Genomic DNA, 24554 nt, shown 5'->3' on the forward strand with positions numbered 1-24554 from the left:
GACCAGACCCAGACCTGCTTAGCCTCAGCAAGGTTATTGCATCATGTGCCTTCGGATCATGCCAGTATCTGAGCCCTCTCTGGGTGAAGGTGTGACTGACAGTTTCTCCCCTCTGGATGACTCCATTTAAGTTCCCAGCAGCTTAGAAAGCAAGGGCTGTTCCCTGTGATGCGGGAATCAAGTAGTCATAGTTCCAGAGAACGTTAACAGCTTGTGAATCATTACAGAGAATGATAAAAGGCAGACAGCCTTCACACAGGAAAGAGTAGAGTGGATCAGTGCCATCACACCCAGGAGGCTCTTTTGCGGGAAGAACTGATTTCTGGAGCCTCAGTTTATTTGCTCTTTTTGAGCCATCTTCCTAATGGGGGCTGCCCCTTTTCAATACTAACCCTTACAAGCTTTGAAAGTGCTCGGGAGGCAAGGAGAAGGGAAGGTTGACGGCAGACTCCTTTTTTCTTTGTGCTTTTCACAAGCTTTGCTGTGAGGGTAAGGAGAGATGCGAAGCTTGCAAGAGTTAGATCCATCCCCAAAAGCTATCCCGATATGCTTTTGTATTTGTCAAACATCAGCAGCTGCGTGTGAAGAGAGCCCTATATGAAAGGTGCACATGTGTATACATTGTGATGTTCGCACAAGGCTGCTTCTTGACGGCATTTTGCTGGCCAAAGCCAACACTAATATTAAACATGTGTGCCATTTGCAAATGATACTGTTGACATGTGACTGGTATTAGGAGATCATTACCTGAGTTCAGAAAGAGACATATGAAGCAGAAGCAAGCTGATCTCTCTATTTAGATTGGTCAGTAATTTTCACTGTCCAGACGTAACATGGATTTGTCCGCTTTTATCTTTCTAGTTGGGTTTGGTTACTTTCCTGAACTTCCTTGCGAGTAGGTTCTATGCTCGTTCCTGCTTTCATATTTGAATAATCAGTTACGATGGCCAGGAATGGAAAGTTCTTCCTTACAGCATGTGGTAGAGGACATTCTGATCCTTGTTATTAACAAATTGAGAATGAGTTTCAAAAGATTTCTTCAAAAATGCATCCTTGACTATCTGGCCTCCTCTGCCTGGTCTGTTCTCAAGTTTTGAGTAGGAGAAACCCCTTATGATCCCTTGTACATAAAGGCAATAGCCAGCTCCATAAACTAACCACTGGTTTCCCTGTCTCAGAGTAGGCAGGGATATAAGGCAGGCGTGGAAATTGTCAGTCAGCTGTTTAGCTCTGAACAGCTATTTAATGCTGACCGTCTTTTAAAAACCAGAACATATGCAAAGTCTTTCTTTTACCTGTGCCCCTCTTTCACAGAGAAATTACATATTCCCCAAGGCATCTGGATATCTGGTTCTTCTGTGCTTCAATTGTGTAATGAAGATTAGAACCGTTTGTGTCTATTTAATGTATGTATGAAGCTCAGGGTATGAGATAGGCATTCTTAATATCTAAATGAATAAATAAATTAACTTACTGCTTCACTGAGCCTCCAAAGGGATGGTTTTCAATGTTTGTTCAGGTAAGGAAACTGTCATTTCAACGTTGAATAACCAGTTGATTTGATTTGATCAGCTATTCCTTTTTCTCCTCACTTAATAAACTAAGCAGCATGATAATTGAGGGAATGGCTTTGTGTTTAGCTCTTCAACATATCCCTCAAGTTTCAAAAAAATCCTGAAGTCGTGACAGTCCTCTGGTGCCAAAGGAATTTTGTGGTCTTAGTGTAAATATGGCTGGGTTTCTGTCTTTCTTTTAAGTCCATTACCCCAACGTTGAAAAGAATGCCACACGCAGAGCAATGCAGATACCAGAGCCACCAAATCAGAGTTCTTTTTAAAGAAATCATTTCAGAACCATTTATACTGGGAGGCACAGCAGGTCTTACGTTTCCCTCTTTTGTTGTGCCTCTTTAAACCTTCTCTGAAAATCTGAACATTAAAATGAATTGTAATCTCAACAGGCTGTCAGAAGTATTCATCATCCCACATTAATTGTTCAGAGTACACATCATGGAACAAAGAAATAATCAGAGATGTTTGGCTCAGAGCACGTAAGAAATGAACCCTGTTCTTTAAACTAGATGAGAGGTCCTCCCCCACAACTTTAATAAACCAAAACACAGAACGATATCTTTTGCTACATTCTACTGGCCATGTGGAAGAGAATCAAATGTGTAAGAAAATATTAATAATGTCTGCACTGGGGAAAGAAGTTAGTTCCCTCCCTAACATGGGCAAAAAAAACCCCTCAAAAGTCATAAATTTAGTCAGATGATTTCAGCAGCTGAAATTGAAATGGAAGGTAATATACTAAACCTGCATTGTTTCTTCCATCACTTTACAGGCATCCCAGTACATATTGCTTTGTCACAATTACTTATAGTATTTCCCCAGATGAATTATTGGAATGAAACCCTTCAAATTGCCCAAGATAACAGAGGGAATGCCATTCCTTCCTCCCTTTCTTGGCCCAAGGTACCGGCAGAGCAGAACATTCCTGCTGACGGAAACAAGCAAACCGAGCCATATGAGATGATAATAGATCCTCCAGAGTGCCTTACCAATCTGAGCTGAGGAAAATTCCTTCTCCACTTCAGATAGCAATAAGTGTGTGTGTGTGTGTGTGTGTGTGTGTGTGTGTGTGTGTATACATACATACAGGAAAACCTCAGTATCCTCGAAGCTAGTGCTGCAGAGACCAAAACTGCGAATACCAAGGCATTGGGGCAATGAAAATCCAGGGGTTTGGTTCCTAAGGGGAAATAAAGGCCAAAAAACACATGAAAAAATGTGGTAAAGTGCCCTACCATGCTCCATGGGTCTTCTGCAGTGTCCCCCAAGAGTCATAAATTGGCCAAAAATCAGTTTCTGTGCCATTTTGGGGAGAAATGAGCCAGAAAATGACTCTCAATCTCAAAATGGCAGACAGAAATGACCTCCTGCATATATGCTAGTTTAACCCCTTTTTTCCTGAATTTTAACTGCATATACCAAGATCAGGTGTCCATTACCCAACTGCGGATACTCAAATCCACGGATGCAGAATCTGCAAATATCGAGGTTCATGTGTGTGTGTGTGTGTGTGATATATTTTATTCATTTATATTCTGCCTTTTTATTAGCATTCTCAGGGCAGCTAATAAAAAGTGGATAGGACTGGACTGAATGTTAATGAACATTTTCAGTGTGAAAAGGGGAGTTTGGAGCCTTTTGAAACGTTCTCCAGAAAAAGCCCATCAAGAACATTGCTCTTTCACTGCTTCCCTGTTATTTTTGACATTTTTGTTTAAAAACACCCCCCAAAAGGTTTTTGCTGCCTATATGATCCAGCCTATCCAGGATCATGTAGCCAGAAAGATGACATCACAGGGCCATGAAACTACTCAGAGTTGGCCGCATGACAATATCATGACACCACATCAGATTTAGAGTAATGTTTCCTGCTGTCATTCTGGGGATATGTTTACCCTCTTCTGCAGACTCTCTGAATGAATTATCACTGAAAGAGAAGGCTGTGTTTCACAGGGGGCGCATATTTTGGGGCCCCCATTTTGGCTCACTTCTAAAATTGCAGTTGTATAGAACAATTCACTAAAAAGATTTAAAAAATCAGAATAGCTGTTTTATAATAAGCTTTTATATAACATTTAAGAACATTACATGCTTTGTATTGCTATCATCTTGGCTATAACAACCATACAAGGTAGTTCAGCATTATTCTCTCCTGATTACAGGTAGAGACACTGGAAGGCTAAGAGACCGAGGCTGCCTTTGGACATAACTCCAAAATGTGGGTCCAATTGACCTGCGGTTCTAAGCCCCCCCCCCCCGCCCCACTCATCCGTCTGCATTCAGACAAAATGAAGAGCTGCCAGAGAAGAGGGGGAACTGGAGTGAGAGAGGAGCTTCCTTCCTCAGTGATGGTTCCCTGGGGCCAAAACTGCAGTGCCAGAAATGGAGTTTGTGGCAGCAAAACTCCACTCTGAAGTTCAGTTTGGGGAGGGAAAAGGCAGCTCTCTTTCCATCACACACTCCAGTTGCCCACATTTGGATGTTCAAATCCAAATGTGAAGGGATGTTTCCTGTTACATCCAGATTCATGGCATCCTTAAGGCTGCCTGTTGAGTTCATGACAGAAGCCCTTCTCAGATGTTATGTAGAAGGTGTTCAACACTAATAATAATCCAATTCAACACTAATAATCCAGTTCAACACTAATAATAATCCAAAATAGGGTTGGAAGTCCCACCCCGGCCCTGTCGGTCATCCCTGTTAGTGCCCTGCTCACAGTTAGAGGCAAATCTGAAGAGGTGAATGCCGCATCCGTGATGGAGGGTACTTCCATGATTGGGAGGTGTGGACCTACCTCTTCACACAAACGCCACTCTAACTGTGAGCGGGGCACTGACAGGGATGATGGACGGGGCTGGATATGGGCTTTTGGTCCCCATTTAGATGCTCTAGCACCTTTTGTATAATGCCTGAAGAGGGCTAGATGCTAAATTTGACCTGAGGACTTGCTATTTGCATGTTAGTTTCTGAGCCTCTGTACTACAGCAGCTCATCAGAAGAATCTTACGATAAGTCCTCATCTGACCAAATATGGAGGGCAGACCCCTCCAGATAATGATTAATTGTTGAATTATTATTGTTTGGTTGCTGCAGGGATGATAAATGGGGGCTATTCTTGGCCCTCCTCCTTCCAACAAAAGGAAGTACTTTTTCACACAGCGCATAATTAATCTATGGAATTCTCTGCCACGGGATGTAGTAATGGCCTCCAGCTCAAATGGTTTTAAAAGGGCTAAGAAAAATTTATGGAGATCTATCAATGGCTACTAGTCTGGTGGCTATAGGCCACCAGCCTCAAAGGCAAGATGCCTCTAAATACCTGTTGCAGGGGAGCAACAGCAGGAGAGAGGGCATGTCCTCACTTCTTGCCTGAGGGCTCCTCAGTGGCTTCTGGTGGGCTTGGAACAAGGTGCTGGACAATTATTCTGACTTTTGGCCTCATCCAGCAGGACTGTTCTTATGTTCTTAAAGCTGATATTCTTTGTGGCAGCAGAAGATGGGGAAGAAGATGGCTCACCATTGTCAAGTGCTAATGGCATGTATGCTCTGTGAGCTTTGCAGTCCTTTAGTCTTCAGTAGCCACTGCTGACCCCTTGTTGCACAAGGCACAGCCTGCCTTCCTAGAAGCAGGCAAACAATGAATGTGTTCCAGATAATAGGGAGACGTTTCCCCCCCTGTTGTCAGGATAAGGTTACCTTGACTGTTTCCTTCTTAAGTGTGCGGAACTCCTGCTGATTTCACGTGGGAGTTAAAGGGAGAACAGCAAGAACAGAAAAGCACAGACACACTCTGGGAGAAAGGATATTTGTCCCCCAGTGCACTTTGAAAACATCGCAAAGCTACTTGAGTAATCAAATCCCAATTCTGTTCCAGGGGAGCTTTCTAGGTTTTATTTTTGCCCCTGAATTCCTGTGGCTTTACATTGCTTGACACAGACACGAACACACGAACAAGACGCCACCACAATCACCATCACCATATTCCATCTGCTGCAATTTATCATCTCCATCCTTGGAACCCTCTGCAGCTCTTTCAAAGTTTGGGGTGTTGGAGGATGGAGACCATGGAGAACAGGAATGAAAGGAAGGGTTCTTTTTTCTTTGGCAAATATAAACCTGAGCTTTGTAGTCTTCTTTGCAGCCTCACAATGCTGAGTTTATTCCACTGCCCACTGCTTTTGACCCACCTAGTAATAAATAAATACTTTACACTTTCATAATGTGTCTTAAATATTTCACTTGGAGGAATGGCATTTGACTCTCCATTCAAGGTGCCTTTTCCCGAGATATTTCCTTACTCTCTTGAAAGAATTTTGCAGTCAATTTGCCAGGATAATAATGCTAGGCTTCCTTCCCTGAACACCAAATACAATTATTTTGAAATATTGTGTTCTGGGGGAAAGCATGTCCTATGGTTGTTTGTTTGCAAAACGTTCACTCACCCTGTTAATGGAGTTAAGAGAAATCACAGTGAAATGATGATGAATGCCATTTTTTAAAAAGCAGGTTGGAACAACTTCATTAAAAAAAAAAATTGGACAATTCCATTTGGGCTCTTGCCCACTTTTGCAGACGTTAATTTAAAACAAAGAAGAAACAGCTTTCCTTGGGTAGGTAGTTCATGAAATAATAACTTGGTTTTTGCTGGGATTCAACTATATCCTTTGTAAATCTACCACCTCCTCTTTTCTTTCCCTTCCTTCCTGTTTCCCCCACTAAATCCAGACTCCTGAAGAACTAGAGGATGATTCTGACTTTGAGCAAGAAGATTATGATGTTCGCAGCCGAACGAGTGTTCAGACTGAAGACGATCAGCTTATTGCTGGCCAGAGTGCAAGGGTGAGTGTAAAATTATACAACACATTATAACGCAGCTTCCAATTCCTGAGGAGAAGGTGTACCTTTGCAAGCTGATTTGGAAAATACAGATCTTACGACGACTGCATATAGTAAAGTGACAAATGTCGGTAATTATTTATGGCAATTGCATTCAGTTGATTGAGAAAGTTTTTGTAAAATAACTTTCATTGGGCTTATGTGATGTTCATTTTCAAAGTGTGGAAATAGAGGGATCTGGCTTCCACTGTGGAATGTGGGTCTATGTAAGGAAACCTAGGAAGTTCTGCTTTTTATATTTCGGAGGAGCAAGTTTCTAGATCTCATGGCCAAACATCTGACACCCATCTTTCAGATAACTTTACCATAATATCAGCTGAAAAATATAAGTCAAGCTCATTAATCTTTTAATATTTCAAAAACTATTTAGCATTGGACGAAGCCAGGGACCATTTGAGCATGTGCAGTGGCCATTAAATTTAAAAAAAATGGCTGCCGTGCATGCTCAAATGGCCTCTGTGAGGCCTGGCATGGCCTAGGTCCTCACAGAGGCCATTTGAGCATGCACAGTGACCATTTTGTTTTTGGTGGCCATTTAAAAAAAAATTAATTTTAAAAAATGGCGCCCCCCCTTCAAGTGGCGCCCGGGGCACGTGCCCTGCCTGCCCTACCCTAGATACGCCCCTGCTTTGGTGAACAGCAAGATTGACTTTGAGCCAAACTACACATTATGACAAACAAAGTTGAGTGCTGCCCCCCCCCATATACACACACATGCACAAACACTTAAGAGGAGCCAGCAGGACATTTGAGGTCTAGACCACTGTTCCCTCTAATAGGGATTCCCAGATGTTGTTGACTACAACTCCCAGAATCCCCAGCAGCAAAGGCTTTTGCTTGGGGATTCTGGGAGTTGTAGTCAACAATATCTGGGAATTCCTGTTAGAAGGAACACAGGTCTAGAATATGGTGTGGAGAAGGGGACTTTACTCCCAGATCATCCCCCATGGCTGCTTTTTGACCTGGGAAGAGAACTCCCATTGGTGCTGATGGGAGATCTTTCTTATTTTTCTATGCAAGACACTTTGAGAGTTTGGTTGAAAAGTAGTATAAAAATATGTGGTGTAGTAGTAGTAGTAGTAGTAGTAGTAGTAAAAGAAGAAGAAGAGATCCCTCTCATGTAGATTTGTTGGGAGGCAGAAAGGAACATGGTGAAGGGTTACTGTTTTTCATAATTGTAGGGGAGAATTTGAGTCAACCCCTTATTTAGCAGAGAAATCCAGTTTGATGAGAACAGAGCTCACAGAGGAGATCTGGAGACCATCGTTTAAGGTATAAAACAAGTAACTTCTTATTTGAAGAAGTTATACACTTAGCTAGAAAGCCTGCACCCTGTACTAGCTACCTTGTGGTGAAAGGAAGAAGAAAGACCAGAAAGAACAGAGAAGGGAGTGTCCTAAGAACATCAGTCTACCCCTGCTAACTGAGCAAAGATGAACCATTTAAAGTGGTGATATTCTCTCTCTCTCTCTCTCTCTCTCTCTCCCCCGTTTGTTGAAAAGCAGAATATAAATGTTTGCTGTATATAAAATATTCATCATATAAGCTCTCCCTGCCACCAATTTATGTATTTTTTTTATTTATTTATTTATTTATTTATTTATTTATTTATTTATTTATTTAATAAATATATTTGTATACCGTCCCAAAACCTATGTTTCTGGGCAGTTTACAATAAAACAATACAATTAAAATGTTAAAACATTAAAATAATTTAAATTTCAACACAATGTAAAAAAAGATTGTATTATATACAATAGGGCTACTCAGCTTTGGTTCTCCTGGAGATGCTGGCCTACAATTTGCATTATCCCTGAATATTGGCCATGGTGGCTGGGGATGCTGGGAGCTGTAGTCCAGAAACAGCTGGAGAGCAAGAATTGAGTTGCCCCCACAATACAGAGGCTGCATTTGCATGTCATGTGGAACTGCCATTGAATAGGCATGCAGTTCCGCAGACATTATGTCAGAACACGAGGAACCAGGTGCGGCGATGAAACCAAGGGTTCAGGATTCAGAACCCAATCTGAAGTTGGGTTGTAGTGAGTTTCATCAGGTTGTAGTGAGTTTCGTCTCTGCAACCCAAGGTTCTAGGCAGCCTGCAGTACATCCAGATTCAGAACCTTGGGCTGTTGGCTGAAGCTACTCCCTCAACTCCAGCCTGATTGACTGTGCAGGCTGGTCTTCCATCACGAAGGAAGCCCACACAGCTTTCTCCCCCACCTTTCTGCAGTCTCGCTGACTGCAGCTCTCCTGAACATCCGAATTCAGGAGGGGGAGGGGGAGCATGGAACTGTGGGTCCACTGAACCCGTGGTTCTGCGTTACTTTTGAATTCAGCCAGTATGATATTGTATCCGGTTGTATCATTTTATCAGGAAAACGTTTCATCAGCTATGATCTGATGAAAAATTGGGCAGCAGAGCCTGCATCACATTGGGTCTGAATATCGGCCCAATGCAATTTGCAGCCTTACAAAATACATTTATGTGATTGTCACAGACAGCAATGTATGTGTGGTTTCTGATGGCTTTTCTGGCATATTAATGCTCTCCATGTGAGAAAAGGGTAATGTCCAAAGCTGCCTTGATTTTATCATTCCTTGCAAAAGAATCAGGTCAAGTGTGAATGTTACTCTTTACTTAAAATGTAATAGTACACCATGTCTGTTCAGAAGGATCTGCAGCTGTGAGTATGCAGGAAATGAAAGTTTTAAACCACTGAGAACACATCGTGTGTGTCGTAGTTCACAAAGTCATCCATTAGTCATGGATTCCAGTGTGCTAATTTGTCTTGGTGAACTCCTTAAGACTGTAGTCTCTGCAAATCTAATTGCAAGTGAAGGTGTTCGTTACTCAATCAAGGCTGTTTTAGCAGTGTAATTGGTTAACAATAAACTGAAGATGCTGTCAGGCATGACCTTAACTTATGCAAGGAGACTGTAGATTAGGTTATCAAATGACCCCAGCAGTCAAAGAATGCTTGGGAACTGAAGCTTGTTGAACCCTCAGGATATATCCAGTATTGAATTAATAGTTTACCTTTCGCTAAGTAGGCTGCAGGAGCAGAGATAAAAAACCAATGAAATCTTGGGCCAAAAATCCAGAACCAAACACCCAAGTGCTCCACACCATTAGTCACGCCAGTGCTTCCAGAGGGGAAAATCAGGGGAGGTTTCACACCAATTGCTATAATGGATGAAGATTCTCATTTACAAGAGATAATACTGGGTGTGTTAGTTGTGTGCATTGTGCTACCCATAATTTTCCATTTATAATCCATCTCCATGTATTGTGCGCAGTGCTGACGTTTAAAAGAAATTGGAGGAAAATCCTTGCTTCCACTTGTAATAATAGTAAAGTGTGCTATCGAGTTGATACCGACTCCTGGCGACCACAGAGCCCTGTGGTTGTCTTCGGTAGAATTCGGGAGGGATTGACCCTTGCCATCTCCCGCGCAGTATGAGATGATGCCTTTCAGCATAGGCCTGAAACATACTAGAGGGGATTCAAACTGGCAACCTCTTTCTCCCTGGGCAAGTTACTTCCTGCTGTGCCATTAGGTGGCTAGTCCACTTGTTCTACACACCACCAATTATGGACTTGTTTCTTTTCCCCCTTGCTTTGCCCCTGAGCGACCTGAACAACAAGACTTACAGCTAGTTAGTACAAATTCTATAGCCTGCCTTGGCAGGAAGCAAGAAACAGTTTTCTTGCTGGAGGGTTAAGAACTGCTTGCACTTATATTCTACAGTACACAGTACATAGAGATGAGGAGGCAGACAGAGCACTGTCTGGGAAGGATTGTTGAGTCATTCCGAGCTGATTTGAGCCCATTGGTTCCAGGAGGGGAGAGGGTGGGAGCGTGTGGCTGAGGGGCAAAGAAAGAAGCAGCCCCATGAAACAGTTATTCCTTGTAAAAATGCCACCTTTCTCCCCTAAAGTCTATACCTCCCTCTAGAATATGTACCATGGACTGAGGCTGTTATTCAAGGTGGAAAAAGTGTATTATAATCAGAAAATAAAGGGTAATTCTTAAGGCTTTGTGATACTCTTCTGTCCATCATAATCATTAAAACTATTGTCAGTAATTAGAGTTGCAGCAGATTTCAACAAAAAGCACAATTTTGTTTGAAAGTTGAGCTTTGGATTGGTCTTCTACTGTCCTGGAAGCAAAGGGTACTGTAGGACTGCCAGAAACTATTGATGTGCAAATTGATTCGAGCTTGAATTTATTTGAGCTTGAAGCAGGCCAATTCGAGTGTTTCAAGCTCAAAACGAAATGCCTTAAATAAGGGCCTGTTTCGAGCTCAAATTAAAACAGCCTCATTTCGACTCAAAATGTTTTGAGTGTTTCGAGTGCCATTTTGAGGCCTGCTTTTCCTGGGAGAGTTGGTCTACCAGTTCAGGTCAGTGGGTAGACCAGTCCTCCATGGCAGGCCATCACATGAAGCGGGTAGACCAGGAGCCACTCTGGACTAAATGCGTCAGCCTCTCCTCGAGGACTGGTCTATCCACCAACCCCAACTGGTAGACCAGCTCTCCATGGAAAAACAGGCCTCAAAATGTTGCTCAAAACAATCAAAACCTTTCAAGTATCTTGAGGTTGATTCATCGAAACAGCCAGTTTGGGCTCAAAACGAATTGCAAAATCCATTTCATTCATAAACACCCCATGCAACACATACATGCCCATCTTTAAGTAGCACCTCCAGGTTTCTGGCCATGGAGAGGGAGCCAGCATACTGTAACTGAATCAGCACTAGCAGAAGCAGGCCCAGTCTGCACAAAGCATGACCCAGCCTAGGTCATGCTTTTATACATGTGTATCTGTTATTAGGTACACTGTATCTAAGAACAGAACATGGTTGTACCAATGGGCATCTAGAAATTATAACAACAAAGAGAGAGATCTCTAAGTGAAGACAGAGTTGAAATACAGTTTTATCTATCCTCTTTAATAAAACGCTTGGTGTCCGTTCGTGCCTTGCCTGCTCTGGGCATGCGCAAAGCGCATGCCCAGAACATAGCAAGGGAGGCACGAACAACAGGACCCGGTGGCCATCTTGGGCGGCCAGAAGCGGCTGCCCCGAAGAAGCCGGGTAAGCGGCGGCGGGGGACACTGGCCGAGGCGCGGCCAAGGCGGCGGCGGAGCCATGGCCGTGGCCTGACTGCGCCGCCGAAGCCGGGCGGGGGAGGAAGCGGTGGGGGAAGCTGGCTGAGGTGGTGGCGGAGCCGCCGCCGAGGCCTGGCGCCGCTGCCGAAGCCGGGCTGCTGGGAGTCCTTGGGGCCCGTGCCCGGCCGGGGAGACCGGCCGGGAATGTGAGGCGGGGGCGGCCCGGACCGGACCGGCAGCGGCGCCCCCAGAGTCCGCCCGGCCGCTGATTTGCCCTTCCCTTCCTAGCGCCCGTTATTCAACGGGCTAAAATTTACTTGTCTGTCATATTTGTACACCACCCCAAACTTATATCTCTGGGTAGTTCACAACATACAGAACAAATTAAAACAGAAATTAGGACATTAAAACAGTTTAAAACCACAATTCGAGTTAAAAAACTTGAGTGAATAAATGCATCTTAAGAGTCTTTTAAAAAGCTGTCAGAGGTGTGGAGGCTCTTATTTCAGTAGGCAGCACATTGCAAAGCCTCAGGGTAGTGACAGAGAAGGCCTACCATGAGTAGCCACCAAACAAACTGCTGGCAACTGCAGATGAACCTCTCCAGATGATCTCAGTGTGTGGTGGACCTCATAGTGAAGAAGACATTGAGGTGGTTTCCATGATCAGTGGGAGCCATCTGAGGATGGTGAGTGGGGAGAGCAGGCTTAGCTCGCTCTCCCCGCACATGAGCAGACGGTCTGCTCTGGCCGGCCACAGCGGCCGCCCACATGACTGCTGGCTTCATCACGGAGCCGGCAGGGGCTGGGGAGTTCGGGGGCCGCACGGCCCCCAGAAGCTCCAGCATGCCCTGCGCAAGTGCACAGGGCATGCTGGAGAGACCCCCGAGCCGGAAGGCTGCTTTTCAGCCTCACGGTCGGGGGGGCGTCTCCTCGTGAGTAGCCATGGTGCGGAGCCGCAGCGTGGCAACTCATGAGCAGAAAAACTGGATTTGCCAAGCACTCGCTTGGCAAACCTGGTTTAACTGCCATCCTATTTAAGCGGGTGACCTGCTTAAGAACCACTGGGCACACAGAAGGTGGTTCTCACGATGGGAGGAAATCGGGCTTGCCTCCACTAGCCCGATTTCCTCCCATTGTGTGAATAGCCTCAAGTCTCTTTGACAGAGAAGAAGACATTTTCTTAAATTGTCCTGCTGCCCACCAGTGTCTGGTTCTAAAATGATGTTTATTCATGGTTATCTCGGTTCACCTTGGTCCAAAACCTCTGGTGGATAGCAAGATTGCCTTAATGTCATGAATCCTCATCACACTTCTTGGGTTAATTTTAGTCCTATTTTGTGGATGGAAAACTGAACTGAGGGCAGCAACTTGCTCAACGTCATACTGTGATATGTGGGTGACCTGGGCTTGGCTTCAAACATCACATCCAAGGGCAATTGATATTTACCCAGTGAATGCCATTGGATCTCCTCAATCTTTATATTGTATAAACTCCCCTACTAACATTTCTGCAGTTGATACTGGCTTGAAAAACAGACGCAAGCATCTAACTGGTGCACCAAGTGGGTATGGAAACAGACCCACAGTTTCATCAGAAAATTGTCATTAGTTTTTTGTTTGTTTGTTTGTTTGTTTGTTTTTAATGCCTGCGGGGTTGTAGGCCTAGCCTGCTTCTTGGACCCAGTTGCCCCAGTGACTCAAGCCTATTCTTATTTCCATAACTCTGGTTTTTGGGTCAGACCAAAGTGCAACAGGATGTTGGGAACTGGTTGTTCTATCTCATGCAGCATTCTCATAAAAGGTTTATTCATGATCCTCTTTCTCCTCTACCTCATTATTTTGCTCTGTCTTTGCACCTCCAAAATTGAGTCACTCAATTTTGTGTGCAAATCGTTTCAGGATCAAATCGATGTGACTTGAATCTGGTCAATTGAGTGATTCAAGCTAGAAACGTATCTGCCCTGTTACCCCGGGCCAAAATAGAACTCGGATCGAATCTCCCCAGAATCAATTTGAATCAATTTGAGATTTGATTTCCCCATTTGAAGTGGTTTTATTTTTTCTGCCAAATGGAATAATGGGGATTCCAAAACTTTAAAAGTTTTTTTAAAGGAATTTTGAGGTGTTTAGACTCTTTGGTGTGTTATGACTTTTCCTCATAATGAATCCCTGTGAAGATTCATTACACACCAAGTCTAAACAGTTCAAAAAATCCTAAAATTTAAGCTGAGTACCCCACCGGCTTGTGGGTTGGGGAGTATTCAGCACCCAATGAGCCCTACCCCTCTGGCCCACTTCAGACCACCTTGGTGCTACTCACGGGGAGTAATGGGGCCACTTTGAATCCCCATTATTCCTTATGACAGTAAAATTAAAACCACTCCCAATTCAAAAATTCCTAAGAATACCCCACCCCTTTGTCTGATTCCTTTGGGGTTTGGGTGGTAGTTGCCACCCATTGGGCACTACCACCCTATCCACTCTGGTGCCCCCTGGCCCTTTAAATTTCCCCAAATCGATTCAAATTAGAATTGAATTGAATTGAATATGAAGTGATTTGAGGGAGCTAGATTGAAGGTTGAATCGAATCTGGCTGATTCAATCTGACCACAAATTGAATCACAAAAAGAGAGTCATGCACATCTCTAACTCCAAGTGGCTTACATACACAAAAAAGGTTCATCAGTACCAACCAATAATACAAAACGCACAAATATAAATAGGAGCAAAGAAAACACCATTTACAAAAAAACAAAACCCAGTGGAAGAAAAAATAACATCATGTCGCAGATTAAAATCTTGCTGAAAAATCTGTGTGTTCAGATGGTAGGACAACACTGGCAAAGATGGGGACAAATGAACCTCTTGGAGTGGGGAGTTCCACAACCTAGGTGCTACAGCAGATAAGCTCTCACATGTCACTGGCAAACATATCTCAGAAATTCTCCTCAAAGATATGAATAGATGGGCAGAATTAGCAGGATCTGCATTAGCAGAATTGTTTAGGATTGTTTCTGAAACAGAATTGTTTTTGTATCGTTTATGAAACAATAACAGAATGAAGTCTCGCTCAGGCTAGTATTGGTCTAAAAACAGAAGCCTGCCGTGAGCTCAACTCCTTACCCTATGGGCCTACCATGATATTTAAGGGCCACCCAAACGTTACCATACAGGTGCCGTAGCCAGACAGCAAGGGGACCCAGAGTTTGTGCCAAGAAATGCTGCACTTCTGAGAACTATGTGTAGTATTCAAATTATGTAGATCTGCATCTATTTCCCTATTTGGCATAATTTACTCTGTGAATAAAGGTAAGAAACAAAACCTTATTCAAGGTACTGAGCCCTTTCCAAACATTAGAATTAGACACTTGCCTTCCCCTCCTTTCTTTTAAGCGAAAGCTGAGATTGCTGGGTTGCTGGATACGTCACCCCAAACTAATTTCTCTACACTTTGGGGGCAAGGCTGTTGCAGAACACACACAAGTCTGGACATGACCTCTTTTTGCCAGTAAAAGGCTGGAGGTTATCGGTGGCTATAACGCTCCTTCCTCCACATAAGCTCCGTGTGTTTTTAAAGAATCAGTGCTTGTTCCTGGTTACAAATAAATAAAACTAGAATGCGCATGTTGCTTTTCCTGCACCAAGGAAGAATGGGAGTGAGAGAGCTCTTTTAAATAAGCGATCTGCTGTTGAAAGAGTTCAAGTTTGCGTAGTGACTGAGGTGAGAACTAGACTAGGTATCAGTGGCAGATGGGTCTTTGTGTAGGTGCACGTGAATACGTATCATCCTGGAACTAGGAAAGAGCATTGGATGCATGAAACAAGCTCAGTGTTTTCTTTTGAATGCAGAGAGGAGGGGGATAACTTCCTTTGCCATTTACTGCGGGGGAAGCTTTTGCACGTTAACATTTCAAACTGCTGAGTTACATTGATAAGGCCTAATTAAAACTCAGGCATTGAATTCTAATTTGATTAACTTGCAAATTTTCTCCATTTTTCTGATCTCTTGCTTCAAGATAACCTTTTTTAATTCCAGTTTTGGAAAAGGTCAGTTATGAATTTTTTAAAAGCCAGGAGCATTTTAAGAACATGTAGAAGGAGTCTGCAGCTGATTGAAAGTGACATAAACAAGTAAAAAATGTAATGACACTTAAATATATGTCACACCCCATTAAATGTGTCATGTAGCTCAGTAGAACCCCCTGCAGCCCAACAGTATCTCCGCCTGGGAATCATCGTTGAAAGCGCCCATTTGATCTTCAGAAGTAATTATTATGATTTTGCTGTTCTGTGTGGCAACTTTGCTGCTGATTTCTCCAGAAAGTTGGGGCAAATTATAATCAACCAGTTCAGGACCAGTGTCACCGCAGAGACAATTAAAGAGCAAACCCCTTTTTAAAAGGTTCATCTATTACAGTCTCTTTGGAAAAGGATGATTTCAGGCTTGTTTCAGATTACAGAGAACAGGGGCTCTGTATATGCGGGGGCGGGGGGATACTTACATAAAACCTGCCACACTTCTAAGAATACCTGCTAACTGGGCAAGAAGGTACCTTTTAAAATGGTTGCTCTTTAAAAGTGGAAAGGCAGCTGGCTTACCTACTGTGCAGTCTATTATCATTCTGAGTGAGATGCCCATATGCTGCTGTGTTCTAATCAAAAACAGTCCAAGGGTGGAGGCAAATAAGCAGGGCCTCTATGGTTCCTAAGCACTGCATCATTGCTGCAGCGAAGGTGCTACCTTGATTCCCAATGGGAGCATTGTCACTGCAGCGAAGGCACAGTGCTTAGGAGCCATTAAGGTTCTGCATGTTGTAAGCATTGTCACTGTGGGCTTGTGGGCATTTTGACATGCCCGCAGTGAACAACAGCAAGGTGTGGAAGCCACTGGCTGATATACCACGCAGCCTCCCTGCAGCATTCAGTACAGCGTGGGTGCCACTGCATCTTCATAATGACAAGTGTGAAACCGCACACTTGCGCAAAGGCTGGAATTGCCCGATTGCACAGCCGTTGGATAGAAAGGTGGTGGGGTTACATAACTCCTTTACACAATTGCAGCTTTTGCACAAGTGTGTGCTTTCACAACGGTCATAAGGAAGATGCTGCAGTAATCACACTGCACTAAACGCGGGCAGGAGGCTGCACACAGTGCCAGCCACTAGAAGCGTACACAAAACCTGCCAGCCAAGTTCGGTCTCCTGCCCCCCTATTTACACCTCCAGTTCGGTTTGGTTCAGGGTGTGTGTGTGTGTGTGTATATATATATATATATATATATATATATATATATATATATATATGGGGGCAGTCCGCAGAGGTTTCCCTTCCCCCTGCCAGCCTTCCTCATGCCAAAAATCACCCAGTTCGGGTGTTCTTTGTGCATGCGCGGCAGCTTCCAAAATGGTTGCTGTGATGGGGGAAGGACCCAGAAAGGGTGGAAGACTGCCTGAACTGGTGATTTTTGGCCGGCAGGGGGAGGGGGAACCTCTGGAGGACCCCCGCAGCCTCAAAGAAGCCCTGTGGAGGGGGTAACTACTAAAAAATAGTTTCTAAAAAAAATGCTCGCGAACACCCCGAACAGAGGGTAGTTTGGTTTGACGTTGAACTGGTTTGCACATCCCTACCAGCCACTAGTCAGCCCAGCATAACGTTCCCCCCAGTGGCTACTGGCTTTGTGCTATAGGTTCAGACCCAGTCTCCTCCTCTCTCCATAACAGAGTGGTATTCATTCACTTTGCTGACATATATGGAGAAAGTGGGAATTATCAGGAGAGCTATTATGCTGGGAGAGGGAATCCCACACCTGCAGCCAGCCAGTCTTATGGCCATAGGAAGCTACCTTCTACCGAGTCAGACCATTGGTCCATTAGCTCAGTATTGTCTACACAGACAGGCAGAAACGTCTCCAAGGTGACAGGCAGGAGTCTCTCTCAGCCCCATCTTGGAGATACCAAGGAGGGAATCTGGGACCTTCTGCATGCAACTGCCCCTTCCCAGAACTGCTCCATCCCCTAAGGGGAATATCTCACAGTGCTCACACATGTAGTCTCCCATTCAAATACAAACCATCACAGTCCCTGCTTAGCAAAGGGGACAATTCATGCTTGTGACCACCAGACCAGCTCTCCCCATGCTGGGTACTCTAAAATGACAGCTAACACCGGTTTGCAAATTGTTGGTTGGTTATTACTAGTTCTGTTTGTTTTCCATCTTTTTAGCCCTAAGAGCTCACCTGTGGGATTTTACTTGCAGTGTTACGGTTCTGTAGTCACATGAGACAGGCTGAAGTGCTAAATATTATTGCCGACAGTCCCAGCCTGTGATAGACCACCATCAAACGTCCTTCTCACTTGACTGCCCAGCTCTGCTGACCTGGAATAAGGCATAGCCTTCAGGAGGGGGCAGCGGAATTGGAAGTATGCATAATGTGTCATTCTGCCCATCATGTTGCACTACCCCCAGCTGGAATGAAAAATAAATGTGTTTTACTTGCACACACAGAGACGTTAACAGTGCAGCATTGACTTATCTGTTTCTCTCTGCGTGGAATTACACAGTTGGCAATGCTGCGGATGGCCACATCTAACATTCATCTTTACCACTTTCAGGAGCTAACATCTTAAACCCAGAAGGCGAAATGTGCCAGTGGTGGGGTGTCTGAAACCATTGATTACTCCTGGAAATAAAAGGAACAGCCAATTTTTCACATCCTAGCCAGGACTCTGAAACTTGCAACGCTAATCTCTTACAAACTGGTTTCTCCAGTTCCATCGATGTTGCTGAAAGCTTATTTGCAGATTCAATTTTTGAGAAGGGTTCATGGGTTGGTTTGTTTTGTTTTTTAAATTGTTTTAATCCAGGCTATCATGGCTCAGCTACCCCAGGAGGAGAAGGCAAAAATCGCAGAGCAAGTGGAGATCTTCCACCAAGAAAAGAGCAAGCTGGATGCTGAGGTGGCCAAGTGGGATGACAGCGGCAATGATATCATTGTGCTGGCCAAGCAGATGTGCATGATAATGATGGAAATGACAGACTTCACGAGGTGCGTAGGTATTGGGCTCTTCCTCGTGGGACAAGGTAGCCACTCGCTCCCAAGACAAACACAACAGAGGAGTGGCCACATGAAGACGCAAGCTCTTGCTGCTGGCATGGAAGCATCAGGGGTGTGGACGCAGTGTGGAACTGAGGCCCTGAGGCTGTTTTGAGGATGAAAGATAGTGAGGCTATTCCCACGATCAATGGAAAGGGGGGCTAAGGGAGCTTAGCCCACTTTCTGTAGACTGTGGGAATCACCGGGCTTGCAGGCGGCTCACGGGTGCTCCCAAGGTGGGTAGCCCGCCGAAAACACCCTCCTCTTAAATGAGGTTAATGGAGCAAGCGCTCCATTAACCTCATTTTGTTGCTCATGTGTCACCGCAACATGCGGCGACACATGAGTAGACCCACAGCCAGGAGGCTGCAAGCAGCCTCCTGTGACTTCTGGGGGACTCATGGCCCCCTATCTCCGCAGCCCCCGTTGGCTTCATGACAGAGCCGGCAGTCATGTGGGTGGCCGGTCCAGCCGCCCAAGACTCCACCACCAATCATCCAGAGGCCCTCCCAACCCAGCAGTTCTGAACCTGGGTAGCCCAGATCTGCTAGCCAGGGTTCTCACACAGAGAATCCTCCTATCTTTTTCTTTGCATCTTCAGTGCACCAAAGTGTTTTTAACTGTCCCTTGGCTGCTTTACCAAAGAGTTCTGTGGAAAGTGAAGCCAGGGAGAGGAGGGCTGCTGCAGTACTGAAAGCTGGCTGCCTCTCCGCTGCTCACACAATGAGGCTCTTCTCATGATCACGAGGCCCTTGGCCCACCTAATCGGGTTTGCGGGGAGAGCGGGCTAAGCCTGCTCTCCCTGCAGACGATCAGTAAGCCCTCCCTCGTGACTGCCAGCTCCGTCATGGAGCCGGCGGGGGCTTGGCAGTTTGGGGGCTCCATGGCCCCTGTAAGTTCCAGCATGCCCTGTGCGAATGTGCAGGGCATGCTGGAGAGACCCCCAAGCTGGGAGGCTGCTTTTTAGCCTCCCGGACAGGGGTCTACTCATGAGTTGCCATGGCGCAGAGCCATGGTGCGGCAACACACGATTTTAAAAACTGGGTTTGTGGAGTGCTCGCTCCGCAAACCCGGTTTAAGGGCGGGGCAATTCAGTGGGTTACCCGCTTGTAAACCACCGGGCTCACAGGCAAGCATGGTGGTTTACATGACCAGCAAAAATCAGGCTAGGCCCTCCTAGCCCTATTTTTGCTGGTCATGAGAATGGCCACAATGTATTTTGGGATACTGGAGGATCCAGCTCTGGTTTCTCTTCCCTCACAGAAAACATGGCACCCCAATCGTGTGGGGGCTGGGTAAGTAAACCCAACCAGAGGCTAGGGTCATCTAGGAGGCATACGGTGTGAGCATTCAGTCCACTCCCATATGGTCATGAGAACAGTCTCAGTATCAATCCAGCAGGTTTTGACCTCGCACAAAAGAACCTTGTGGGGACAAACAGAGGCTCTATTTGGCTGGATGTATGGGTGGACAGGTGTGCAGGAGACGAGGTGCCCTTTGAGTGGCCTCACCATGATCTTAAAACAGGTAAGCGGTAGCATTGCAGCTCCTTGCCTGCAATCATTCAGCTTCCCTTCTCAAATAGGAAGGTGAGGTGGAGCTCAGGAGGGCCGCAGGTGGCTTTTCTCCTTTTGCCTGGATAAGAACTTCATCGTTAAAGCTGCCTGACTAGTTCGCTCACCTGAAGAGAGGCATCCGTTGGTGCTCCTTTATATCTCTGTGTTGTCCTTTCAGTGCTCCCTGGTTACAGGGGAGGTGGTAGATGTGGAGCTCTTCTGGGGCACCCAGACTATCTGTAAGGGTGAGTAAGCTCAAGGTGGTTACTTTCTACAGCATTTCCTCTCTACAGAAGGGTTGAGCATGACCCATTTGTGTATGCTCATTGTTAAATCTAATACTTTATTACAGTCACAGACCAGTACAATACACAGAAGCCCAACAGAGTAAACCATAAAAGTTGTAATGTAATATTAGCAAGTGAAACCTCAAAACAGAGCAGCTCAATTGAATTCATAATGAGCTCCTGGCAAATCTTGTTGGCTACCAAACAAAACCTAGCCACATGATAAGATACTAAATCATTCTGGTCAGCTAGAAGATAGTTGAGATAAGAAGAGTCCGTACGACCTGGATGACAACTTATAAAAGCAGTTATAGATTTTTGCTGTAGGTCTCAGTAAAATTAACAGTAAAGGAGCACATGAGCCGTAGTTTTGATATCTCCCAAATTACAGTGGCAAAACAGTTCTTTATAGGAGATTTTTAAATATCTCCCTTCCAGAACAGCTGTTTGTGAAACATTGCAACACACTAGCATCAAAGCTCTGCGGTATTTTGGCACTGTGATTGAGTTAAGATATCGAGCAGGGTTAAAACTCAAAACTTGGCTACCCAAATAGCAGGAAGGGAGTCCTGGTCAATTTGTCACTCCATATCATATATTTGTTGTCTGGGGTTTGTCCCGGCATTTTAGATATCAGTAGAAGAGGAGAGAAACCATAATAGTACAGCCTCTCCTCTAACTCTCTTTTCCATCTTGAGGGGCAGGAGTCCAAAAGCACAGATGGAACCAAACCTACAGGGTGGAAAACCAGCTTTAGCAAGAATTCAAATATGCCAAACTATACTCCGGCCTCCACTTTAAGCAATCCTGCTTCCAAACGAAGGACAGCAGTAGGCACACACTTGGGTACTTGGAAAATATTCCTCAGAAACTAGACTGCATGGATTCCACCTTGGAGAAGTTAGAATACGTGCCAAGTTGAGCTCCATATAGGAGCTGCACTTGAACATTGGCAGAAAAATGTTTTATTGCAGAAGGGACAAACTGAGTGCCCCTAGAGTGGTAGAAAGCAGTTGAAACATCAAAAGAATTGCTAGTGCAGTCGTATGTGCATTCTGCATTACATATTCTCTCTGCACACACGTACTACCTGAGGCCTGAAAAATTACACCAAAGTATTTAAAATACTTGACTTGTTCTAAGCTGTGCCCATTTGGTGACCAGTTCTGGATCTTTCATACCTTTGTGAACACTATTATCTTGATTTTGGTTTAATTTATTTCTAAAGATTGTTCATCACAATTTCTGGCAAGAGAGCATGAAGCTATTCTTAAACCTATTGGTGTTTGCATGAGAATGACAGCGTCATCTGCATACAGAAATACAGGAGAAACCTGTTATTCATGGGGGTTGCATTCCATGGGGCCCCCCGCAGATGCCAAATCCACAAATAATGGGGCATTAGGTCTATGGGAATTGGGGTGTTAAGTTCCTGACTGCTCAAAATGGCTGGAAATCAGTCCCAAATCATGGTTTTTGTCCCATCCCCCCCCCCAATCACCCCCCCAAAGTACCTTACTATGCATCCAGGGGGCAATCACGATTTTTGCCCCATTTTTTCAAATAAATGAGCCACAAAATGGCTCCCAAACACAAAATGGTAGCTGGAAATGACCTCCGTCTTATCCCCCCCCCCGGGGGTGGGGGGAGAGGGTTAAACCCACATGGGTTTAACTCTCCCCCCCCCAGTTTTTTCTACATATACCAAGGTCGGGTGCTAATTACCCGACTGCAGATTTGTGAAACCGCAAGTGCTTTAGGTGAATGATGGTCTAAGTTGTCTAAATGGGGGATGAGAAATTAAACAACAATAGAGCCAGATGACAATGCTGCCTGACTCCCCTGAATGTTGACATTTCCTTAGTGAGATTACCCTATGCACTACAGCGTACCCTTAAATGAGAATTTTCATGCAGTTGAAACATCAAAAGAAGTAAATGATGACCAACTGTTGACATCAATAGCTTGTGCCAAAGTTTCTCTCTGGAGATCAGATCAAAAACAGATCTCAAGTCAACAAATTCTGCATATTATGCAGAATTGGGTTTGGAGGTATATTTTTCTACTAAATGTTATAGTACTAAAGCAGGATCCATAACAGAACGACCTGCACAGAATCCAGTTTGCTCCTCGGCAAGGATATTTTCTGAGTCCATCCAATTCAATAATTGCTCATATAAATTCTCGGCTTACATCTTACTATACTTAGGAGACTTATAGGTCAATAATTTTAAGGTAGTTTTATTTTGCCTTTTTAATAGGTCCAGGGGTGTTCTGTTCTCCAGGGTCCTTCTCTGAGTTCTCTGTTGTATTTCCCCTCCCTCGTCTTCAGCTTTCCCTCTCCTTCTGACCATGTGCTTGGGTCAGGGGTACAACTAGGCAAAATCATGTCCTGTGGCAATGCAAAAGTCAAGCGCCTTGACGGCAGGAGCTGAAACGCATGTATAACAAAGAAGTTCAAGTTTTCATGAAGGAACCTATCAAGTGGGTGCGATCTTTAGGAAACAAAAGATGGAATGGATGGTTGAGAGGTGTGCCTGGAGTACTGAATACGTGGACACAAAAGCTTTATCTGAGACTGGGAGGTCTTTTCCTGGGAGAGAAATCAGTTTTCTTTCCCTGTTAACGATCCTATCTCTGGGTCCTTGCCAGCTCATTAATGTTGTGATTGGAGACTGGGGCTGTGCCATGCTTGTCCGGGTAGTTGTAGGAATGATTAGCAAGGCTAATACCATTGTGAAGACAGTCAGCTATTTCTCTTGTGAAGGTCTCTTTGACCCAGGTCTGCTTGCTAGCTTCCTCCCATTTTGCCAGAGAGGCCATGGGGGTCCCCCTACAGTCGGTTGTTCTGACCTTGGGCAGCCTTGCCCCATGTTTGCTTGTGCCAAGCATCCTGCATGTCAGCCCCAAACCCCTAATACATACCAATGGGTAGCAAAGTTGGGAGAGATATTTCTTCTTTGCTGTAGGATATAGGTATATATACACATACATACATATATCAGAGGTCCCATTAACAAAGCCCCTCCCAGCTTTGCTGCTCCATTTATAGGTATTTGGAGGTTTGAAGGAATGAGGGGGTATAATTTGCAGGGTGGGGGCAAAACTCACCAGATGCTCAGTGGTCCTCCCAGTCCTCCTGTAGTATGTGGGCCACCTCATACTGTGGGCCACCTCCCACAGTATGGGAGATGCCTCTGAGTACAAGTTGCTGGGGAGTAATAGCAGGAGAGAGGGCACGCCCTCAACTCCTACCTGTCGCTTCCAGCAGCATCTGGTCGGCCACTGTGCGAAACAGGATGCTGGACTAGATGGGCCTTCTTGGGCCTGATCCAGCAGGACTGTTCTTATGTTCTTATGATGCTATCTGATGGTGTAGCATCGCTCAGATGAGGGCTTCTGGATCACAATACAGCAGGCCTGCTTGGGGTTGCCATGTGTTTTGTTTTGTTTTGTAGCTCTCACCAAATTGATGCGTCATCATCATGTGACTTCCAGCTCATCCCTAGCCAAAACTCAGCCACTTAGTCCTCATTTTCACTGAAATGGTAAAGTTGTGCCTCTTGAGGGGTCATTGCAGGAACATAATTTGGGGTGGCACAAGGCACTTCTGAAGGATGAGGAGATCACTGAAATCCACCCCCCTCCCTACGCACGATCATTGTAGCTGACTTGCTAGAAACCTTCTGCTTCATAGGTGCATTTCATGGAGCACATGGGCAACCTTAATCAGGATGTTGGTTGTACCTTCCTCCCAATTTAATCTTGAATGTATCCAAGAGTGGGTCTTCCAACCTTGCTTCCCATCCCTCTGCCCCCTATTGAAGTCTCTTTGCCCCATTCCCACATGCAATTCAGCAGTTTTCCATTAAGCACTGCTTGGGGAATAACCAGGGATTTGTAAAAAAAACAACCCACAAACCCACAGTTTTGCATTCCGCCAGGGACATCGTCTTAATGAGCACTTAAAAATGCACATATGATTAAACATCGTTCATGAGCTTGGAGGCGAAATCAAAGGAAAGTGCTGGCAAA

General features: G+C 44.9%; 1 protein-coding gene across 5 annotated transcripts in view; it reads left to right on the forward strand.

Annotated features, from left to right (window-relative positions):
• Window positions 1–24554, forward strand: part of CTNNA2 (catenin alpha 2) — a 783863-nt gene that overhangs the window by 719936 nt on the left and 39373 nt on the right. For all 5 annotated transcript variants that reach the window (XM_053257021.1, XM_053257022.1, XM_053257024.1 and 2 more), the window contains 2 exons: window positions 6297–6410; window positions 18447–18628. In XM_053257021.1, coding sequence (XP_053112996.1) covers window positions 6297–6410; window positions 18447–18628 — 296 coding nt within the window. The remainder of the gene's footprint in view (window positions 1–6296; window positions 6411–18446; window positions 18629–24554) is intronic.

The sequence above is a fragment of the Hemicordylus capensis genome, chromosome 5 (assembly GCF_027244095.1).
Source record: "Hemicordylus capensis ecotype Gifberg chromosome 5, rHemCap1.1.pri, whole genome shotgun sequence".
Classification (NCBI taxonomy): Eukaryota; Metazoa; Chordata; class Lepidosauria; order Squamata; family Cordylidae; genus Hemicordylus; species Hemicordylus capensis.